The sequence below is a fragment of the Micropterus salmoides genome, unplaced genomic scaffold (genome assembly GCF_014851395.1).
Source record: "Micropterus salmoides isolate LMB-PRFRI ecotype aquatic unplaced genomic scaffold, ASM1485139v1 Ms_hic_scaffold_17, whole genome shotgun sequence".
NCBI classification, from domain to species: Eukaryota; Metazoa; Chordata; class Actinopteri; order Centrarchiformes; family Centrarchidae; genus Micropterus; species Micropterus salmoides.
Window position 1 is genome coordinate 28,102,515 of NW_024040817.1, and position 22,255 is coordinate 28,124,769.

Genomic DNA, 22,255 nt, shown 5'->3' on the forward strand with positions numbered 1-22,255 from the left:
ATTACCTCTTTTCAGGCAGCAGATGTAACAGCGCCTCTGATGCAACACTGACTCAACTAGTGTGGAAATACATTTATACAGCTTTCTGAACCAACTCACATTTCTCGTTGTCTACACTGGGGGGCTATATTTATCACACGACCAAAGACAATATAAGTAACAGCGAACCTTTTCCCACTGCTACATTTGTATGCATGCCAGGAAATCTTGTGTGAGTGTGCAGTATCATTACATGACTCCATTTTTACCTTCACATGAGACATATGCTGTAGGCAAGCCCCAAGGAAGGCGGGAGATTCCACAGCTGTTGCAGTTAAAATATGCAAATTGGTAAAATATGGTTTCAACTAAATATAACCCCTCATTAATATTTTAGTGTTGCATTAAGCAGGAGTATAAGTACGCAGTAATGGCCGCACTGAGTCACAACCTCAGGAAGATTTAAACAACCTGAGGATGCGGAGATAGAAAGGAATGTGCTTGCATCAATCTAGCACTGATGTTACAGCGGTGTGTAGTACTTTGTCGAAGTTTTCTGTTTTTTGGCAGACCCGTGGCTTGTATTAACTCAACTCAAATAAAGTATCAAGCACGTGACAGCCGGGACAGATGACATGTGAGTTTGGCTCGATTTTCCTGTTCTGTGACATGTTTCCACAGCTTCTATGAGTACCATAAAGATATGTGTCTTATCTCCATGTGCAGTGAGAGTAGAGGCTAACTCAGACTGGCAGATGGGTAGAGGGCATCCAGTAAACATCCACACAGGTCAGGATGACATTAAAATGTCTTTCACCGGCCGGCTCATTAAAGGGGGGAGCCCTCCCACATGCACAGGCAGCAGAGACATTTATAGCCGTGCAGTACTTGCAGGCTTTAAAACACACCTATATTAGAGGTTCTTACTTTTTACTTTTCACATTTTTTTCTGAAAAAATGGTTTAAACAACATGAATGTTTCTTGCTGTCTAATTACTAATTAGAATAAAACAAATATTTTTGGTATGAGAATGACACACACACACACACACACGCATTACAGTCAGCGCTATGGTGGGCTCACAGTTGGCAGCACTGAAAATGCCCAGCATGCTGTCAGCGGCACGTTCACACTGACCTCAGACCAGTGAAACACAGCAGATCAGGGCATCCTGAGCACGATCGGCCAACTGGCCGTGACGCTGAAACATGGTTTGTCAGACAGGGAGTCCTCTCTTTATGCAGCACCCAACATGCACAGCATACACAAACCAGGGAGGGGAGAGCTCTGCTGATAATTTTTTTTTAAGAGTGATAAATGGCATTTAATTGTCTCAAAACCTGAGCACATAAAAAAACAGGTACGTGCACATGATACAAGCGCACAGAGCAGTATCCGCGAGCGGGAAAGCATCCTCTGCCCCATGTGCCAAACTGAAGTCCTGTGAGCACGGGGCTATTAGTTCAACGTCAAGCTGATAAAAATATTACTGTAACGTTGCAGTGGGAGGTTACTTGAGCTTCCAGCATTTTGTGTGATGCTGTCTCGGTTACGGCTAGCTCATTAACTGTCTCTTGTGAAGATGCTTTTTTTCCATGAGTGAAAAAAGTATCAGGCATTTGCGTGTGTGTGGTCTTAAAGTATTATTTAAGACCTGGTAACAGCAAATTTTGATAATGGTGCACAGTGATTTCAATGAATACCAATTTGCTCATAAGAATTTTTGCATCAACTTTGGTGCACTTTGACAGGTGATTTTGCACTGTTGACCAATAAATAGCAAGCTGTCTTGATAATGCTGACCTTTGAGGGGACAGAGAGTTGGAGAGACCAAAAGAGGAAGCTATGGTACCTCACCAGCATAATTCACTTTTATTTAACCTCCTCTGTGTTAACTGCTTTATAAAAGTTTTAAGTCAATGATACAAATATGTCCATAAACTTTGTGACCTGTTGTCCTGTTGGCAACAGAGCCGAGTTTGCTAACTGACTGTCAGCAATCTAGTTTTAGAGTTTTATTTTCCCTCTTAAATAACATTTTATCAAACAAAATAGTGTACAATGGTGAAAGAAAATGCAAGGGGGAGCAAAAAGAGAAGATTAATTTCGCTGAACCACTTTCTAGTGAGACCAGGCCTTAACATTTCCAGACAGTATCTTATACTGAAACAGCATTCTTGGGCTTGGCTGACAACTCTTTTATTGGACTTCATCTGCAAACTCATTGCGTGCTAATGTTCAGTACCTTTGCAGTAGACCTTTTCCTGGAACAAACATCCCAGAAGAGCACACATGGACAGATATCATTTGAGTTTATAGGCTGGTTCAGGCCTGATATTTTGGAAAACAGGTACATCAGTCTAACTGTAAAAGAGCCACTGATTCTAATGCGCTGTGGGACTCACATATTGAGTGTGTGTGTGTGTGTGTGTGTCTGTGTGTCCCCACCTGTTATGTGGCCGTGTACTGCTCACACCAGACTGTCTGAATCACGCTCGGGCAAGAAGGCAGAACTAAGGCCCTTCTGCTTTCATTTATAATTCAGAGCAGCAACACATACCATTTGTCTCCTGTAGAATTACAATTTCATATCTCCTGTTCCTGGGGAATTACTTTTTGAGACAGAAAAAAAATGGGGGCGCACACTTATTCAAGGTTTCAGGTGTTCTTTTGTAAGAGCTCTTTAGGGAATAAAGCTGTATCATGTCAGGAAATTTATCAGCAAAAGAAGAAACAGTATGAATAGAGTGAGATTTTTCTTCATAAAAGGTTTCTGATGGTTGTATGCATACATTAATGAGAAAACGACTAAATCTACTATGCTTTTGCTGCATCTCATCTACATTGTCTTTGTTCAACCTGCAATGATGCTTCTATAATGAATAATAAATCTCTTTCTACATAAGGACATAATGCTGGGAATGTACTTAGCTTAATACAGTGAGCATAGAAAAAACATCACAACACACTGCAATTTCTCCACAACAGACTATCAGAAGATGTGAACAGCTACAGTAACTGCATGCAATTTCACTAGAAATACTACAAACATTACAAACAAATATTAATCCAAACACATGATGAGCATCTCAGAACCAAGATATTACACTATAATATTGCATAAAAAATGATTTTTGACCTTAGTAAAATTGTAATACAATAAACGCTTTAAATTTCAAGTACAGTGTTGTGAGGGCTTCGAGGTCTTCTCTTATTGTATGACTCTGATTCCTGAAATCTGAAATATGTAAAATTGGCTTGACTATTAAGTAATTAGCACAAAGGTCCAATAACAAAGCATTGCTTGGGTTCAGACTGAAGAGTCTTTTCCTCCCAGTCAGTCCCTTTACAAGTTTCTCCATACTCAGGTCTGATACTTAGCTCTGGGACTCCAACATTATTACAGTAGACCCAGTTTCATTCCAAACTAAGTACCCAAAGCTCCATGCAGTACTCTCTCTCTCTCTCTGTGTGTGTGTGTGAGTGTGTGTGTGAGTGTGTCCATTTCTGCCACAGAAAGTTACAGCATTTTCACATAAAATTCAGGAGAGAAACATTTTCTTACTAAATGAATGCAGAGGCCAAATCAGTTTCATGTTTAAGTCCGGGGAAAAAGTGATCATAGAACAAATATGTTGCACTTTATGGTAGGGTAGGGAGAAATTTTATATTACTATAAAAGCCTTTATTTTTGAGGGTATATTGGTTTAAAAATGTCCATGACTAAATAAGCAACAATCAAATTTAAAGGTTTTCAGGGCCTTTCTCAAAAAAAATAGTGGACTCTGTTTGAAAAAATGACTCTACTCTTCTACTGTATGTAAAGAGAAGTTTAATGCTAATTAAGAGTGTATATTATCCACATACACTGTAAGTCCTAATGTTCAGAAAATAAATACGAGGTGCTCTATCAATCTGACTATAAAGTACAATAACACAACAGAGACATTTATAAAAATAAATGAACACACAGTCAGCAAAATAAAACAGTGAACTCATGATTAATACCTCAAAGTCAATGTCTGTATGACAGACAAGGAGCGCAGAGGAAAGATTTATAGTTTACAGAAACAATGCACAGAAATCCAATAATGTCCTGTGAGCTGCGAGAATCATACTCTGTGTGTGTGTGTGTGTGTGTGTGTGTGTGTGTCTGAACTTGTCTCATCTGCTGCACAGAGCTTTGTGGCAGCCTGGCTGGGACTCATTGGTCAACCTGTCACCACTGGTTCTGACTCACCGCTTAACCTTTGTGAGCACACGGTTATTTAGTACAACAGTGGCCCCCGTGGGGAGGGAGAAATGGATAAATGGCAAACTTTCCCACAACACACACACACACACACACATACTGTACATACAACACACTTATCTACTGCCCTCAGCTGCTCAGTTTAGATTAAGTGGAGGCTGAAAGTTAGAAAACAGTTACGAGTCAGTTCAGAGCAAACCTACGTTACAGTGATGCAATACTAATGACATTTCCATTTTCCTCAGCTATACTTTGTGTCTAGCGCTTATTAGCAAATGTTATCATGCTAACATGCTAATCTAAAATTGTTAACAAAGTCATTGTGAGCTTGTTAGCATGCTGACACCTTCCCGTAGTGTCTGATTACCAACCCCACAAACCACATCTGTTACTATGTCATTCAGTATATGCACAGTTGCAGTTACAATGGGATTTTTCCACATTCTTTGCATTTGCATGTAATAATCACATACTGTAAACACTGGAGATGATGCAACTCAATTCTTCTAAAACAAAAGCTCTGCTAAGTGAACAGTGTGTGTGCAATAGAAAATGTGATCCTCGTATTTGCTTTCTTTTCTTCTAATGGAGGATACTGACAAAGCTATTGCCAAGTGCTTTTGTAGAAGACTGTGTAGTTTATGTTGCAAAGAATGGAAACCAATTTAAGTGTGTTTGCAAGACTCCAGAGTAACTCAAAAGTAGAGACTCAAGAGTAACTCAGCCTTCATTCACTTCCCTTCGTGCCAGAGGTGGTAGCTCAGAAGTATAAAATTCAGCTGATGCAGGTATTTCAGCTGGCAGGCAGTGAGGTGTTGGAGCATAGAACTCCTTGAGGTGTGAGTTACTGTGTTAGATATTTTTTGAATCGGGAAAGCAACCAAAAATCCCAGTGTTGGTGGATAACTTTGCCTAAACTCCTAAAACCGTTGAAATGGTACTGTGTGATTGGGCAGAACAAACAGCGGCCCTCGTCTGCAGTCTAATCTTCATAACATTAAAACACCAGCCACCTGTTACAAGTGGTTGTTGCTTCCTCTTGTGATCGCTGCATCTGAGTAAAGACTGTGGTATTATGTTTACAGACAAAGCCAGCAGTGAAAATAGACCAGCAAGTGGGATCCTTGGAGCTAATTACTAGCAGCGCCATGATTGTGTTTAAATATCAGGTGGGCAGAACAATGGCAGATCCAGACAAAAGAGGAGAACAAAAGGCCATCCCTGTTTGATAAAAGGAGGACATAAAGTGAATCCACGACTAAGAACATGTTATGGGTGTGTGCGTCTGCGTGGTTAGACTATCTAAAAGGTCACTGCCAGAGTAATTACATTCTGTGTTCAAACCTCAGACTGCAACACCAATAAGCACGCCATCAGTGATGCTCTTTCTCCATACAGTTCACCCTAAATCTGAACCGATGACTATATAATCTTGTGATCCACATAATAAACATACCTAACTATGTATGAAGAGGTTCCACTACTTAAAAAAGTAACACCAAATCAATTGACATCATTACTATTCATTACAACAGATGTTGTTTCCCTTTTTCTGTCTTCTAGACCGCTAAAAATGTGGCAAAAACATATGGCACTCCACCCCTGAATTACCGGCCGGCGAGAAACTCGTTCCTGGCATGCGAGTGAAATGAGCTGTCACTGTTCGGTACAGCCTTTAACAAATGTGTCGCAATAAATCTGACAGAGCTGTGAAGGGGGCATGGCGTTATTGTGGCTCAGGGTTCGAATGTAGTTTTCAAAATTTCAGGCTGCGTTGTAGGACTTAACAGTAATGGCAGAGAATCTGTGTTTGTGGCCTCATTTCAACACAATTTTCCCATCTCTGCCATGGCACTTAAAGAAAATCTGCACAAAGATGTCAATATGCAGCGCCGTTCTGTTCAGCTGCGACTCCAATAATCATGCAGCGGAAGGGGGATAAATGCTCACTTGTGCACTAGATATGAGTCCTGCAAAATCGATTCATCCAGGCCTACAAACCAATTATTTCTCCTAGCTCTGCGACTATCCACAGACTTCATTTTAATGACCCCTTATCCCTCGTATTAAGGATAAGGCCATGTCATAGATCAGCGACTGTTCTGAACCAGGTGTCACATACCATTCAGAAGGAGTGGAAGCCAAATCATCCTCGCTTTGAATGGCTGACACTAAATTACTGAAAACTGGTGAGTACCTCAACGCATAAAGTGCTATGATGTGAAATAATTAGGCATGTAAAGACTCACTGATGAGAAAACAAATACAAGAGTCCGAAATACAGCTACATATCCAAATCAAACTGCTACATTTGACAACCACACATCATCTTTCAACCATTCTAGTTCCTGGAAAAAAAATCCTACACTGCAAAAATGTCAAGATGCTTCCTGAAAACTTTGGAAACTTTCAAAGGGGTTTTGAATGACAGTGTCTAATCATCGCCAGTTTATCTGTGTCATTTTTGTAATTGTTAGAAGTTCATGATTATGGATACATGTCAAATTGTCTCAGAGGGATAGAGCCACACCTGTAGAAATGAACATCTACTAAAACATCTAAAACATGGACCATCTACTTCAAAATGTCAGTCAAATTCCATTTTTGTTTCTCTGAAAAGTAACTGTCACCTACAGCAGATATATTCAACAAAGCATGTCACTGAATGCTTATTAAAACCCAATCTGCTGCAAAACCAAGGCTTTTCACAAACTAATGTTCTCCTGAAAGAATGTGTTATTAAAGGCTTATGATTCACTCAGATTGGAAAATGGCAATCAGGATACTGTGCCTTGGTTAGTTGTCTTTAATGGGGTCAGCTCAATTTGAATAAAATGTTAAGTTGTTCAGCAATTTAGCTGCTTCCTAGTGGGACAATTACACTTAATTAATATTCCATTGCAAATCCGGTGATGCGCCCTTGTTGACAGCTATGAAAGCTGCTGATGATTGACAATTAGGCCAATATCTAATGATAGCAGTCAGTGTTATGACGAAAGGCAACATTCATTATAATGGTTCAGATTGATTAATTATGTTGTCTACCAGCACCGTTTCAACTGATTTCCTGTGCTGCAAAGCTTTTATCTTATGACAATGCTATGTAATCCAAGCAAAGCATACACTTTTTGACCCCAGTCTTAACAAGGACCACCATGAGAGGCAATGATGGCAGTTTTTAAACTGCGTAAAATTACTTTGTCTATGTACGTGTGTGTGCGAAAGAGAGGGCACAATAGAGTGAAAATCAAGAGAAAGGCAAAAGAGAGAAAAAGATAATAGGACAATGTGACAGAGTATTCTTGTCAAGTGTTTCCCAAAATACATCTCCTACGATGCACACTACGATGCTGCAATGATGCTCCATGGTCCTCGAAGTCTCCCAATAATATGCTGTCACCCAGTCGCAGATTATTCTTACAGTAAGCCCTATGCACACACTTCTCTTGCTCATTTTCCAGGGCAGAGGGGAGTGACAGGGTAACAGTGTACACTCAGTGGTTCTCAGAAGGTGTCCTGCGACAGCAATGTCCGGTATGCATTAGGGCCAGAAACCTGTCAGCAGTGTGAGCAGGATCAGTTCACTGAATACTAAAAAGTGTCAAGTTACCCACAGGGTTGACACAGACCTGTCAGCGGACTGCTGTCTCTATGGAATCCCTAGCTGGCCAACATCTGATGCACCCACGGTCAAACATGATTAATCACCTGGTTACATCTTCTTAGCAGCCACACCGAAAAAAGACGGATGGCGTGTCAGAAAGGGCTGCAGATGGGCAGCGATGGGACAGGCAAAGCACATCTAAGTAATAATGCAACAATTCCATGTGGGAATATCTAATCATAAACAAACAGAGCATATAATATAAAGGTTGAGTTCCCTCTGGGCCAATTATTAACAACTTAACTTGCTGTGACCTGTAACCGGAGCACCCTCCTTTTTGAAAACACTGCAGTCTGACAGTCTGTTGTGACGCGGTTGTGGGTAACCATATTAGTTTATTCGTAACCCAAACAGATACATCTTACATATTCCACATGATGAATGGACAAATGCAGAAACCGACAGTACTCTCTATTCTTATCTTACTTCATTTCATTGCGGAAGACAAAAACGGATTTGACAGCATCTACAAACTGTAAGAAACCGTCTATGAACACCACAAGAACCGCTCCACTCATGCAGGAAAATGTCTGGTTATGAGTCTGTGGCACCAGAGCATCACTGAGGAGGATCAATAGCGACAGATGAGTGCAGTGGAGTGACTTCTCCCTCTGAGGGGCTATGTCATATCCCACCATCGTCAGCAAGACTGGCAGGCTCTGCAGATTTCCAGGCAAGCAAATGCTTGTGGACTGGCTCACCCCCAGTGTCGCAAACTCCTGGATTCAACATGATAACCATGTCACTAAGGACCATGCCAAAGGTCAAGTGTGTTGCTGCCCTGATTACTGCTAAAAGTAAAGTACCAACAGGAGTAAAACAAACACTACATATAAGCTATTTAGTTTAACAAGCAGTGAGAGAGAGAGAGTTCTATACACCAGCACATTCGAACATGCTGGACTCCAGGCACCATGAAGAAAGAGAGATGGCTGAGAACAGCCAAAGAGGAAAAGGTATAAACAGAGAAAAAGGGTGGGTGCAAGGGTGAAGGCGTTTCAACACTGGAGAAACCTCTGAGATTTGAAATTTGGAAGGTGGAGCTTTTGAGGGAGCACTGAAGGGAGGGGTGTATTTGTTTGGCAGTTGAGTTCAAACATCAACAATCCTTCTGCACTTATTCCCCCTTTTTGTTAGCAATCATATTCAAATAATAATAGGCTTTCACCGTCCTAGCTAAAACATGTTAAGAACACATACACTACTGATCCGTTTGTGTTTCCCACAGTAGAGGATTAGTGGTGCAGAGCCACATGTAATAACACAGCAATGCTCATTTCTCTGTACACTAGCAGGTAAAACAGCTGTGTCACAATATTCCCTCTTTTAGTAGCACTTGAAATAGTGTGGCAAGGGGCTCGAGACATTCTCACAATGAAACCAGAGGCTGGACTTGGTTGCATTTAGAAATGTCAGGTAATCTGTCTTTCAGGGATGAAAAGGCAGCCGTTGGGGATACTCTTGTTTCCTCTAAAGAAATCAATGAAGGAGGTGGTTTTATTTGATAGAAAGCAGAGAGGAAGAAACAGGTTTAAGCTGAAAATACATTTAGAAAATGGTGGGGGGGGGGGATTAGTTTTTAGAATGAACAAGGTAACTAAATGGCTGTTTTAGCTGCACAGTAAAACAAACTGGAATGAAAAAATAAAAGTAGATAAATTAAGGAAATGAGAAGGTATATAATTATATTAAGTGTAATATTAGACAGCACACAGGAGCATATTCTCATTTCTGCCATACACAACTAAAAACTGTCTGAAGTCTCCACAATCTAATCTCCACCACTTTAATTTGCATTTTCTGTAATTGCATCTTTACTCAAGTTTCCTTTCTTTTCTTCTTTCCCCCATCCCACTGGAAAAATGAATGAGCAAGTGTATAGTGGACTATCTGTGGCAGGCCGAAGGAGTTTTGATTTATTTCCACAGCTCACCCAAACTGACGCACTGACAGCCCGGATTGTTCTGTAGCCATGATAAATGCCCCATAAACAGACGCTGCAAGCCTGTTAAATGTGCTAACTCTAGACCCACACAGGGCCAGGGAGGGAAAATTAGGCTAGATAGGCAATCATAGAGTGGGCCGCTGTACTCTTTGCTCTCATTTCCACATTAAAGCTACGAGGGTGATGGGATAAGACGGGTGATTCCAGCCAAAGTAGAACAAATGATCCTTTCATGCTTGCTTCCCTAATGTGTTAAAAAATTTATTAACAATGCTTTGTTAAATAGTCCTGTGTTATGATAATCCTGCATGGCACAATGTGTAGAAATCATTACTCACGTTCATAATGAGTTAATTAGCTGGTTGAAAAACAATAGAAAATTCCATGCGGTTTATCTCCTTTGACTACCTGAGAAGATTTTTGTTTAAAGACTGTGAGGACTTCATCGCTGTGCACTTATCACCGGTTTGAGTATCTGTGCCTCCGTCTACACACCCATCTTAGCTCATCTGAGTCAGCACTACCTCTGTAAATCACACACAATGGCCCGGGAGGCAGAGTGAGCTTCCAGAAAAGGTGTGTCGTCCTCCTATCTCGCTCTAGCTTTCTATTGCCTTCAATAGGAGACCTTTAGGATGGCTGACTGACAGAGCCCGGGCGACAGAGCTGAAAAACAAGCAGATAAATCAGCTGCTGCCTACCCGATGCTCCTCCTAGTGCCCATCAGTCAGCTAAATGGACAGCACCCGCCAACAAATTTAAGCAAATCTGCACTCCAATAGGTGAGTGGTGAGGCAGGGTGTACGGAGGTAATGTGTGTGTTTGTGTACTGGGGGACATGGAAACATACGTGGCTTTAGGTCAGATTAGATTAGATCAGTTTCCCTGCTCCCTGAGGCCTCAGCAACCAACTGTAACTAAGGCCTAAACTAAACATGTGAAAACGCTAAGAGTATGCCCTGAGGAGATATTTCAAAGTCAAGATTACATTATAATTAAAAAAAATTTCTTCAGTAAATAAGATGGTTTAGTTAAGATTGAGCTAAGCTGCCATTGAAATGTATCCTTACAGACTAGCCTGGTCCCAAGTCAGACTGAAATGTGATGTTTTCTCTTAAATTCTGCCAAAGATGTTTTTCTTGGTGCTGTCCAAATGAACTTGTGCCTCCTCCCAATCCTATCACCAGACAAGAACATTGATATTGGCATTTTAAAAATCCTTGGTTTCTACAATATCTGCACGTCTGCGACAATATGCTGATCAGGTTGTGGAAATGTTGTAGTTATAGCAAATAAACTATGATTAAGGTATGATTACAAAGACTGGAGCTTTGTTAAATAAAAACATCAATGTTAAGTGCAGCAAACTCATAACAGTCAAATTTGCTACATGCAATTTGCCCACCCTTCCCTGAAAATAATTTGATGACAATGTAGACAAATGTTTAATTTTTTAACTTGTCTATCAAGAAAAAATAGCAAACTTTGATGGCTCCTGCTCCTTTATGAAAATTTGTTTGCTTTTCTCTGTTGAATGTTACAGAACATTTTCTTGTAAGGTTTTCTCACCATTTTCTGACACGTGTAGTGATTAAAAATAAATGTCATTTTTTTAATTACTTGTGTTACATTTCTGCTTTTTGTCTCTACCTCTTGCTAAATAACTAACTAAATGCATGTTATAAGCTAAACATTTTGCCAAATTCCATTCATCCACCCATTATCTAAACTCTCTCATCCTTCACAGGATCTTGGGGGGCTTGAGCCTATCCCAGCTGACACTGATCAAAAGATGGGGTACACCCAACACAGGATGCCTGTCAATCACAGGGCTCAAAATATAATGTTGTCTAAGCATATCTAAAATAAAACACCAGTGTGAAACGATGGATGACTTTACCTTCTGCTGAGCTTGGTAGCAAATTGGACTGATGTCATACTACAGTAAGATGAGCTTTAGGAAGGCTTACTACTATTGTCCAGGCTCTATAATCAATGCGTAGATAACTGCAGAAAAGTCTGGGCTTGATGCATGCTCATAAATGTGACAAATTAACATTTACAGGTGCAGTCAGAACACATCTCCTTCATTACAGCCATGCATGTATTCATTCCAATCCTCCCTCTCGGGTCAGCAGTTCTAATCATCATCACCACAACAGGACTTCAGTGCTAGGTGAGTCTGAGCAGTTTGGCAGCACCATTTGTCAAACCTGCAGCACTCATCATGGCAATTGGGCACCTGACAAAAGCTTAAAGGCATATTATTCCACAAGGCATCCCCTGTGTGTGCTGAAAAGCTACCGCCTGTGACGGCTCTAAATGTCCATCTGTGTGTGTGCAGGGTGGGAGGGGGAAAAACGCGACAGTGTGAGCCAGTTCAGAAGTGCTGTCTTATTAAATTATCTCTCTGCCTTTTACAGCAAGGCCCCCACCCTTCTCTTTCCATCTCTCTCCTAGGCTAAACATTTGTCTTTCCATTCATGGGTGAATTTGTATTCCATTGAGATGGGTTCCTGGTGGCAGACTGATGGTAGGAGAGGGGGAGGGTGGGGAATGGGTGCAAAGTCCGCATTCAGTCTTGCTGTTTTCCATCTCACTGCTTGGTTACAGAACTCAACAGGGAAACACTTCTGAAAATAAAATCCTGTTCACAGATGCTTAAGTATGGCTCCTAATTAATGCAATTCATCACGGAAACTTGTTAATGATTTTTTATTGATCACCTAATATTATTCAAAAATATTCGCCATTAAATATTGTATATATTTCTGACTTTTTCTTTAAATTTGTCTTTACATATTCTACTGCTGGCATGTTATTTTATACTGTATGTGTTCCAATATATTATAGTGGGGCTTTTCTTACTTACAAACTGTAAACTACTACTGTTTACTGTTACCTAACTTCTCACAAGGGGATGCTTAGAAATTTCACCCTGTTTAATCTTATCTTAAAATTGTCAGGGCACTTCCTGTCTGATACAGACTTCAGGCTCTCCTTTAGCAAAACATCATAACCTGCTCTTATGGTGTCAACTCCTCGGAGAGCACCGTCTGATTGGCCAGGTGACTGTTTATATAGCAGTCCATTAAGTTGACACAGTGACTCCTATCACGAGGTGCACCACTTTGGCTTTAATCAAATTGACAGCTGAGGAGCTATAATCAATGGGGCTATTTACATAATTCCAGGCTGCAAAAAACAAATGATACCACCTGTTCTGGCATTGTGGAGGGAAATAGGAATCTTCCAACAGGGTTACACTGATCTGGACATTTGAAAGAGTAAATATCAATAGTCTGTTTTGAAATATGGAAAATTGTATTTTTGTACTACACATCTTGGATTTAAGCTCTCAAAGCTCTCAAAGTTTCATATCTCTCATGTGGAATCATAGTGTGTTATATGTAATGCTGTACATAAACTGTGTAATGAATGTATCACAAGAGACTTCCCGGTTAAAGGTACAATGTTTTGGCCAGATTATTGTTCTCTTGGTTATTGGTTGTTCTCTTAGCTTTTTAGTCTAATAAGTAAACAAAATAACCTCACAAAATGTCCATCCATCCATCCATCCATCCATCGTCAACCGCTTATCCTGCGTACAGGGCTACACAGGGGCTTTTGTTCACTCTTTTCTCTCTGCTCTGCTTGCCTGCCATTCATTGGTCTTTTATTTTTGACCTCTGAGTGCTGTAGAGCTACCAAACTTTAGGATCCATTTCTGACTGATTAAAATTTGCATTAGCTTTTGATGAATGATGAAACAAAACATTTCTGAACCTGACAATTCCAGTTTGTCATAAATTGAGCATTACGGCTGTAGGCACATTCTTAGGCCGTGTAGTATTAGTGAGGGTGTAAGAAAAAGCATGGTTTAATTGGAGTTGGGTAAAATATTTCCTAGAAAAACAAGAGCTGATATTCCATATCCTAATTTAGTGTGTTCCATCCCATAGCCCCCGTCAAACTTCTTCCCTCTGAGTTCTCCAATTTTAAGGATGACAAGTACCTCTTATAATTTTTTGGGGCACAATACAATTTTGTCACAGATAATTAAACCAGTCAACCAACAGTAACCTTCTGAAAAAGAGTAGTTGAGAATCTCCAAGGCTGCTCTGCTGACATTTAGATGGTTTGTAAAACGGTCTACCCTTTTCAACAGCACTATAAAATCCACAGCCAATGTACACAGTTTGGCGGACTTCTTTTTCAGATCTGTGAAAGAATGACAGCCCAGCTTCCGAACAGACTGGAGCAGAAAATTAAATGACTATGAAAAGCCCAGAAGCTCTGTGGAAACCTCTCAGAATTAGCACTCACACTCAGAGGAAGAGGGAAATATCAATCATAATTGCTCTTATATACACATGTTAAAGCTGTCATATTTAAGGAAAATAGACTAGAAGAAAAGAACAGACTACCGGAACTCATTTTCTCTCTAGACAGCGTAAAGAAAAGGAAAGAAAAAAACAAAAAGCAGCCCTCTCATCAACGTTTATGTTTTTGCTAACCCTAACATAAAAGTAATCCGCTTTCAGTTCCAGCCCAAAGTGAATTACAGCCATCCTCTGAACCCTAAAATTTAAATTCAACAGAAACAACAGGATGTGTCACTAATTAAAAAAATACTTGCATTATTCATTTATAATAATGAAGTGAATTTCATCATACATGATTGTACATTACTGCTGCTCCGCTGACGTGACTGTGGGGCTGATTCTGCCCAGAGGTAGAATCATTTACTAATGGCCTCCGTTTGCTCCCTATTCAACAATAATAATGAGCTTGGAAACAAACACAGCCATTCTGGCACTTTCCATATTCTCCATTTACTGGAACTTGATGATCAAATATTTATAGATTTTATGGTAACAAATCATCAAGAGGCATCAGGTTTCTCCTGCCACACAACTGGCTGAGCTCAGGCAAAGAGTCCCTCTCTTATAACTCCGGCCTGAGTGCACAGCTTCTAAAAATAACTACCGACACTGTTGAGTCTTTGTATATGTTGCTATGTAGTTACTGTATTTCAAAATTACTAAATGAAATGTATGCGTAAGACTGAAAGTGACAGTGGGACATTTCAACCTCTTAGAAAATGTTTTCAATTTGCATTTGTCTGTTTGTCAGATTTAATTTTTCTTTGTATTTGAACAAGAGACCCTATCTGACCCTATCTGGTGCTCTCGAAACAGAGATCCACCACTTTTACTGGACCTTGAAGTAACTTTAAGGAGATTTTAGGATGTCAAATTGACTATTCGTTAGAATATCTAGAATACTATCATTTTCCAGGATCCTTTCAAAATTTGGAAAAAAACACACAATTTATTCTGTCTGCATGCATGATTTTTTCACATCAATGTTCTTCACTGACAAAACAAACACAAAGTAGTTTTTCTCTTAAAGTTCAACAAGTGGCAGTGCAGATAGATAGATCAAAATATTGTGACAGAGATGCTTTTTTCTCCTCATCATTGTTGATGGAAAAATGCCATGGTGCTGGTTGACTGCTCCAGAAAAGCATGTGTATGCAGCGCATACTGTAGATGACACTAATGTACATTTGCTCAAATATTTTTATTTTAATGAAATTATTATGAAGCATTAAACAGCAACGCACTGCAATATAAAACGCAATATAAAGATTTCTTTTAGACTAATTTGTTAAAGAGATGACTTTCTGGAATCTCTAAAGTTTTGTGACAAAAATGTGAAAAAGAAAGAAGAACATTTTTGACATATAATCTATCACCTCCTGGACGAGTTTAAATAGTTTCTACAAACTAATTGGTGAGAAAGTGTGTCAAGATGATGATTATTAAATAAAATTAAAAAATTATCATCATGAGATCTAAAAAATGTAAACAAAAAAGGTAAAACCCTGTGACTGTCCAAGCTGAATAAAAAAAGTGCATGGGGCTTGACTGATTCCCCAATAGTTAAATATGCAGCATGAGTTTTAAAAAAGTTTACTTTAAAAGTATTTTCTGGCATCTTAAACTATGTTACTAAAGGGAAATAAACAAGAGTACCATTGTAAAGTCTCAATCCCCAGCATGGAAACTGGGGAAAAAAAGAACTACATCAGAACAGGGGTGGTGATGGTGCAGTGGATAAGACGCATGGCTTTGGCGTGAGAGACCTGAGTTCACCTCCCCACTGTGACCCACCAATGTGTCCCTGAGCAAGACACTTAACCCCTAGTTGCTCCAGAGGCGTGCGACCTCTGACATAAATAGCAATCGTAAGTCGCTTTGGATAAAAGCGTCAGCTAAATGAATAAATGTAAATGTAATATAACACAAAGCTTTGGCCATACACATCCCAGCTATTACATAAAACTATAATCATAATGTTTATCAAGCAAGTTATATCCATTTACTGTATCTCTATAAGTGTGAGGCTCACAGAGACACGACTGCATTAAAAGCATCCAATTGGACAAACGATTTTAGACACAGGGGAAATGCTTGAACTATACACGTAATTGAGCCTGTGATAGTCTTGGAAACCCTGATAAAGGCGTCCTAATGGGCTGAGGCAAATCATCTGGCTCATAATCAGCAAGGCTTGCAATGGCCTGAAACTGCAAGACTACCTTTACAGAAATGAAGACGCAAGAAAATAACAACCACTGAAATTGTCTGCAGATTACACACATAATGTAGAAAATCAGTCCCGGTGAATCTCAAAACAGCTTTACTCTTGGGATTGTTTCCTCACAGGAGGGGGTGCATGTCATCTGCCAAAATATCGGAAGAACAGTGTATTCAGTGAGGTGTTTGCCTTGGTGTTTGCCCCCCTATTTCTGTCTCAATAGATTCTTACATTTCCATGATTGATCTGCTGTGTTGCTTCATTTTGCAGATTGCTTTCTCTTTTGGACAGCCCCAGCTGACTAATCAAAATGCTGGCAGTGCCCAAACAGAGACTGGGAATCTCAGAAAACAAACATCCGCAGTAAATCAAAAGTGATTTCAGAGGATGATCACAGATGGTACAACCGAAGAGTGCTCCTACAAATTCTGTGTCCCCAGTGATTCACACATTTCCCAAGCTGCTGTCTACACTTCTCCAAAATAGCCTGTAGCCCATTATGAATGCAAATAAAAAAACATGGCTTGAACCCAGTTCGGGAAAGTTATACACTAACTGACAGGTAAAAAGATCCCTTTGGTACCATATAAAGTAGGTAAAACAAAATCTATAAAGCACAACAATCACAACCACATACTTGAAACCTTTTCTCTCATTTCATTCACTTCACGGAAATAAATATGACCTGTTTGAGAAGGATTTCAACACATCTGTTAACATGTCATTTACATGGAGTTCACAAACTTTCAGTCATTACTGCGGTGTAAGAGTGCGATCACAGCTCCTAATCTCACACACACACACACACACACACACACACACACACACACACACACACACACACAAACACAGACACGCAAGAGACTCACCCCACTGCAGAGGAGCAAGCTGTAGGTGCTCCAAGACCAGCTGGTTGAGGACTCCCTCCACACTGGCCTCGCCACAGCGCCGCAGGGAAGGGTGGGTACAGTTAAGGACAACACCATGGAGAGGCTTGGAACATTTCAAGTATTAATCAAACATGAGGAGATCAGCTGTATACACATATAGAAAAGTTACTTGCAAAGCTAGGAGTTGGATTAAACATAATGATGAACTGTATATCATGATTTCAAAAGGGCAAAACTTCAACAAACCTTAAAGGGTAATGTTAGAGGTGTTGCTATAATAGATGTATATATATCATAATAAGGAGTCTTGAATTAGTTGTAAACAGGATAGATATTTTTAGCCATGCTCTAGCGATAGCGGCCCACTATTTTAGTCCAGACTAAAATATCCCAACAGCTTTTTGATGGATTGATGTCCCCACATTCATGGTTCCAAGAGGATGAATCTTAATCACTTAGATGATCCCAAACTGGGCGGCTGTGGCTCAGGAGGTAGAGCGGGTTGGCCGTTAATTGGAAGGTCGGCGGTTCAATCCCTGGCTCCCCCTGGCTGCATGTCGAAGTGTCCTTGGGCAAGATACTGAACCCCGAATTACCCCTGGCGGCTATTCCGCCAGTGTATGAGTGAGTGTGAATGTTAGTTTCCGTTTGAGCACTTAGGCTCAGTGTATGAATGTGTGTGACTGGTGAATGCAGATGTAGTGTAAAAGCGCTTTGAGTGGTCGAAAAGATTTACATTTACAAACTTTTTCCTTGTCCTTTGAACTACAGTGTTTCCCACACATTGATCTATTTGTGGCAGGCTGCCACATTTCTATTTTATTTTTTTTTTACTATTTAAAATGTGTAAAATCATATTTGATTACATATTTGATTGCTATGCGCAGCGCATATATTCGCTCAGCACCTCCTCTCGCTCAATTGCTCCCTCTCTCTCTCTTTTGCCACAGTTACGCTGTCCTTCTGTGGGAAACACTGAACTATCTCAACATCTACTGAAAGGATCGGAAATCCGTTATGTATTTCATTTATGGTGTGTAGTGGACCAACAGTGTGGATTTGTGCATTTTATATTAAATAAATCTGGGCTACTCCAAATTCCTCTTCTCTTCCTGAGAGAAGAATGAGGGGGGTTGAGATCAACTTTCAACAGAAGGGGGGTGGAAAGGTCGCTTTCCCTAAGTGCTATTCCTGAGCAGCCTGATCGTAACACTGGCACCTTTGATTCCGCAGCCTGATAACGCGGTGCCTGACTGTTAAACTGACAAAAGGGACATTAACCAGCGATTAGCATTTTTCTAAACAGACTATCAGAACTCTTCTTATAAGGGGGCAGGAAACCCTAAACTGCCCCCCACACACACACACGTAACCGTGGCAACTGACCTTGCTCTGTGTTTCATTACCTCTCATCAAAGCGATACTCCTGCTCACCCAGGTGTGACAAAATCCAGGACACCAAGGACAGGACTTTATGTAAACAAAGACTGCAGTCTTCAAAGACTCAAAGCATTACCTGTTTAATTAAATAATCTTTTAGTTACTTGATTACGTTTGCCTCTATTTGAGTAGTTATGTTACCATGTTGTTGCTATCTGTTGATATTATTGCTGAAAATAATCTAAATAAGTTACTTTTGCAGTGTTTTAATTTTCAGCAAGATTAAGGACACTCCATCTGAATACTTTTTCACACAATGATAATAGTATATATTAATACTATACTCTATTAATTGCCAGCTTGAATTTAAGGCTAAACAACTAAATTTCCCAGTTCCTAAGGAAAGATTATTTTTGGATTAATCTAAGCTGTCGTCATGTAACCTGAGCTCCCCCAAGTGGACGAAATAAGTAATACATGCCATCATTCTGAAATGCTAACCTTTTAAGGTCTAATTACTGACAAGTGTTTTCCTGTTACCAAATGCTTAAACTTAGAACGGTACAACCATTCGACCATTGAGGTTTGATTGTGGGAAAATATTTGATTATAATACGTGCAAATTGATTTTCTTTTCTTTTATAGACCGTAAAAGTTTAGAAAGACAGTCCCTAGGGAAACCGGAAACGGCCTCCCTGCGGGAAACGAAGGACTGCCCTCTGGGGAACCACGCCCCAGACAACAAAAGAGCGACACACGACGTCGTTCGTGCCCCCTTCGCTCTGCTCTCTGGACGCTTCCCTCTTGTCTGCCGGCTTGTTCGGCACGCGCCTGGTGTGCCCTCTCCCGGCAACGCCCTCTCCCGGCAACGCCCTAAGAATTCGACCAGCGCAACAAAGTTTTTGTTTCGCTTGAAGCTACACACGCGAAGTGCCGAGACTTCAGTTTCCCTCAGTTCCAGCAACTTTACTTGTTTTATTTTCTTTCTTTTGTTTGTTTAAGTTATCAGTCCGTTAAGTTACACTAGTTAATTCAAGAACGACCAAGTTCTTTTTAAGCTTTATACGTCGAGCTAAGCCCACTGAGGTCGGACCCTGCCAAGTTGCACGACAGCAGTAACAAAGGACGACTTAAACCTGACCCGAGACGGGGTTGGGAAGGCCCCACTGCAAGTTTCTTCAATAAGCCTCCCAGAGACGGACCCCCGGAGAAATTCCCTGGCAGAGAAAGCGACTGGCCGACAGCTTTAAGTTGTCCTAACCGAGAACGCATGGACTCTGCCAGTGTGAGGCCCTTTACCATCAACCCGGCGGGAAGAAACACAAGCAGTAAGACCAAAACCCTACATTCTGTGGTCATTGACATCCAATAGTTGCTAATCCATTTTTCTTTAGTCTAGCATTTGTACTCTTTAAAGCCCTAGACAAATTTAACCGAGTTATCATCTAATTGCATTCGTTAGTTGCCGTATGAGTCAAATCCTCCCACAATCGAACCTCCATTCTCATTGTTTAGCCATTGTTTATTTCTCTGATGTATTTAACCACCTTTTTATATTATCTTAGTTAGTTAATAAATTCACTGTAATCAAGGAATTGTGTGTGTTGCCTACTTCTAAGTCCCTGCCAAGAGAATCGACCCTTTAGATATGAGACTGACTGATTGATTTAAGATAATTGAGCGATTATTAACTAACTGATCACTGGTGAATAATTGTATGATTATTAAAAGCTACCTAGAGGTCCGGAGACTCTGGGTTAATAACAACTCCGGTGGTGCCCTGTGAAACGAGAGATTTATTAATATTTTCTGAATATTAAAATTCATAATTGGGTATTCTCATAAATTTGTTAAAATTCATATGTAGTTTAGACATGCTACAAGGTGCCAAGATGATACATCCTAAATCACTTTAGGGATTCTCTGACTATTCAGCGCCACCATGGGGTTCACACGAATGACATTCCCATCAGCCTCTGCTGTACTTCATGTTTAGTGCTAATTAGCTAAAATGGAACATAGAAACATAGTATATTATACCAACTTAATATCTGCATGTTGACACTGTGATTGTGAGTATGTTAGCATGCTGATTTAGCTCAACACATAGCAACACATTGCTGCTAGCATGGCTGTAGACTCTTAGACTTGCAGATTCCAGACACAAAAAAGTTACAATAGTCAAGTCAAGTCAGATCAGCTGGTGAAGGAATGAAAAACACTTTCCAGGTTATTTGTAAAAAGGTTGAATCTAAAAATCTGAAATTTTTCTAAGATGCAGGAAAAAAGATGACATTATTTATTTCATTTCTTTATCCTACAAGGTAGTGTTACACAATGAGAATGTGTACCTACAGAATTTGAGAATAAGATATTTGCACTGCCTGGACCTATAATTATATATGCTGCTGCTCCTTCTGGTACACTTTCTCAAGCAATGCATTTCAGCTCTCAGAAATCACACTACATTTTCTTTAGAAAACACACATTCTAGTTATCATGAAGATCATCGAAACTGTACAGGAAACAATATCTTATCTGACATTTTAACCCTGACCCACTACCCCTGAGACTCTAAGCACCAACAAGTCCCTTTTCAGCTGACCCTTAATGGATAATCTGCTTTGCAGCAGAGACAATATTAATGGGCTTATCCTGTAGTCATTTTGTGTACTTTTTTTTTTAGAGAAGATTCTAATGCTGTGTGGAATCCAGAAATATTACAGAAATAACTTGATTTTCATCTGAATGGTTACATTTAAAATAAGACACAACTTAATCATTGAACAGCAGCTGTGAGGAAACATTCCTGCCTTCTTACAGCCAAGTCAATTAAGTCTGCTACATGCATCGCAGTACACAGTCCCTTACCTTCTAGTTTTATTCATGGAACGGAGCTACTTACACTCTTCTACCAGAAGATTAAAGGGCCAAATTGACTTGATATGAGAGAGAGAAAATGTTATAAATGCAAATGCTGCTTATGTAGTGTATACTGAATGTGTGGATGCATGCTGCTCATATTTCATGAACACCAAAAAGAACAAGAAGAGATACCACAAAATCAGTCATAAAGGCATTAGATACTAGTTTTAGTAGTAGTGGATTAGCATTCTGAAAAGTGATATATCACAAGGAAATGTAAAGAAAACAGAATAGTCAGTTACTACAATTTCAAACTGGCACAGAATGGCACTGATTATACCTCCAAAAGGGGGGAATAAAACTCTCTGCAAATTAAATGCTTCATGTTGGTTGTGCAGTGTATTCATTTTGATGCCGAGGGTACATGAAGAGCATGTTTCTGTAACCTGACAATAATGATAGCATTAAACTGATCGCAGGGTAGGCTATCAATGTATGAACTGCATCAAAACAAATACGGCTGTCAGAGAGCAATTACCCAGATAATATGTGATGATAAGCACACTGCTGATCATTTACACAGCTGACATTTGGAATAATGGGTGAGACGAGCAGCGTCTAGAGCACCAAAAACCTGTGTCTATTAACCTTTGAGGGAGAGTACAGTATCCAT

The 22,255-nt window shown here is 40.0% G+C and overlaps 1 protein-coding gene across 3 annotated transcripts in view; it reads right to left on the reverse strand.

Moving 5' to 3' along the window:
• trappc9 (trafficking protein particle complex 9) overlaps positions 1-22,255 on the reverse strand; it is a 219,418-nt gene that overhangs the window by 47,001 nt on the left and 150,162 nt on the right. For all 3 annotated transcript variants that reach the window (XM_038724731.1, XM_038724732.1, XM_038724730.1), the window contains one exon: positions 17,317-17,407. In XM_038724731.1, coding sequence (XP_038580659.1) covers positions 17,317-17,407 — 91 coding nt within the window. The remainder of the gene's footprint in view (positions 1-17,316; positions 17,408-22,255) is intronic.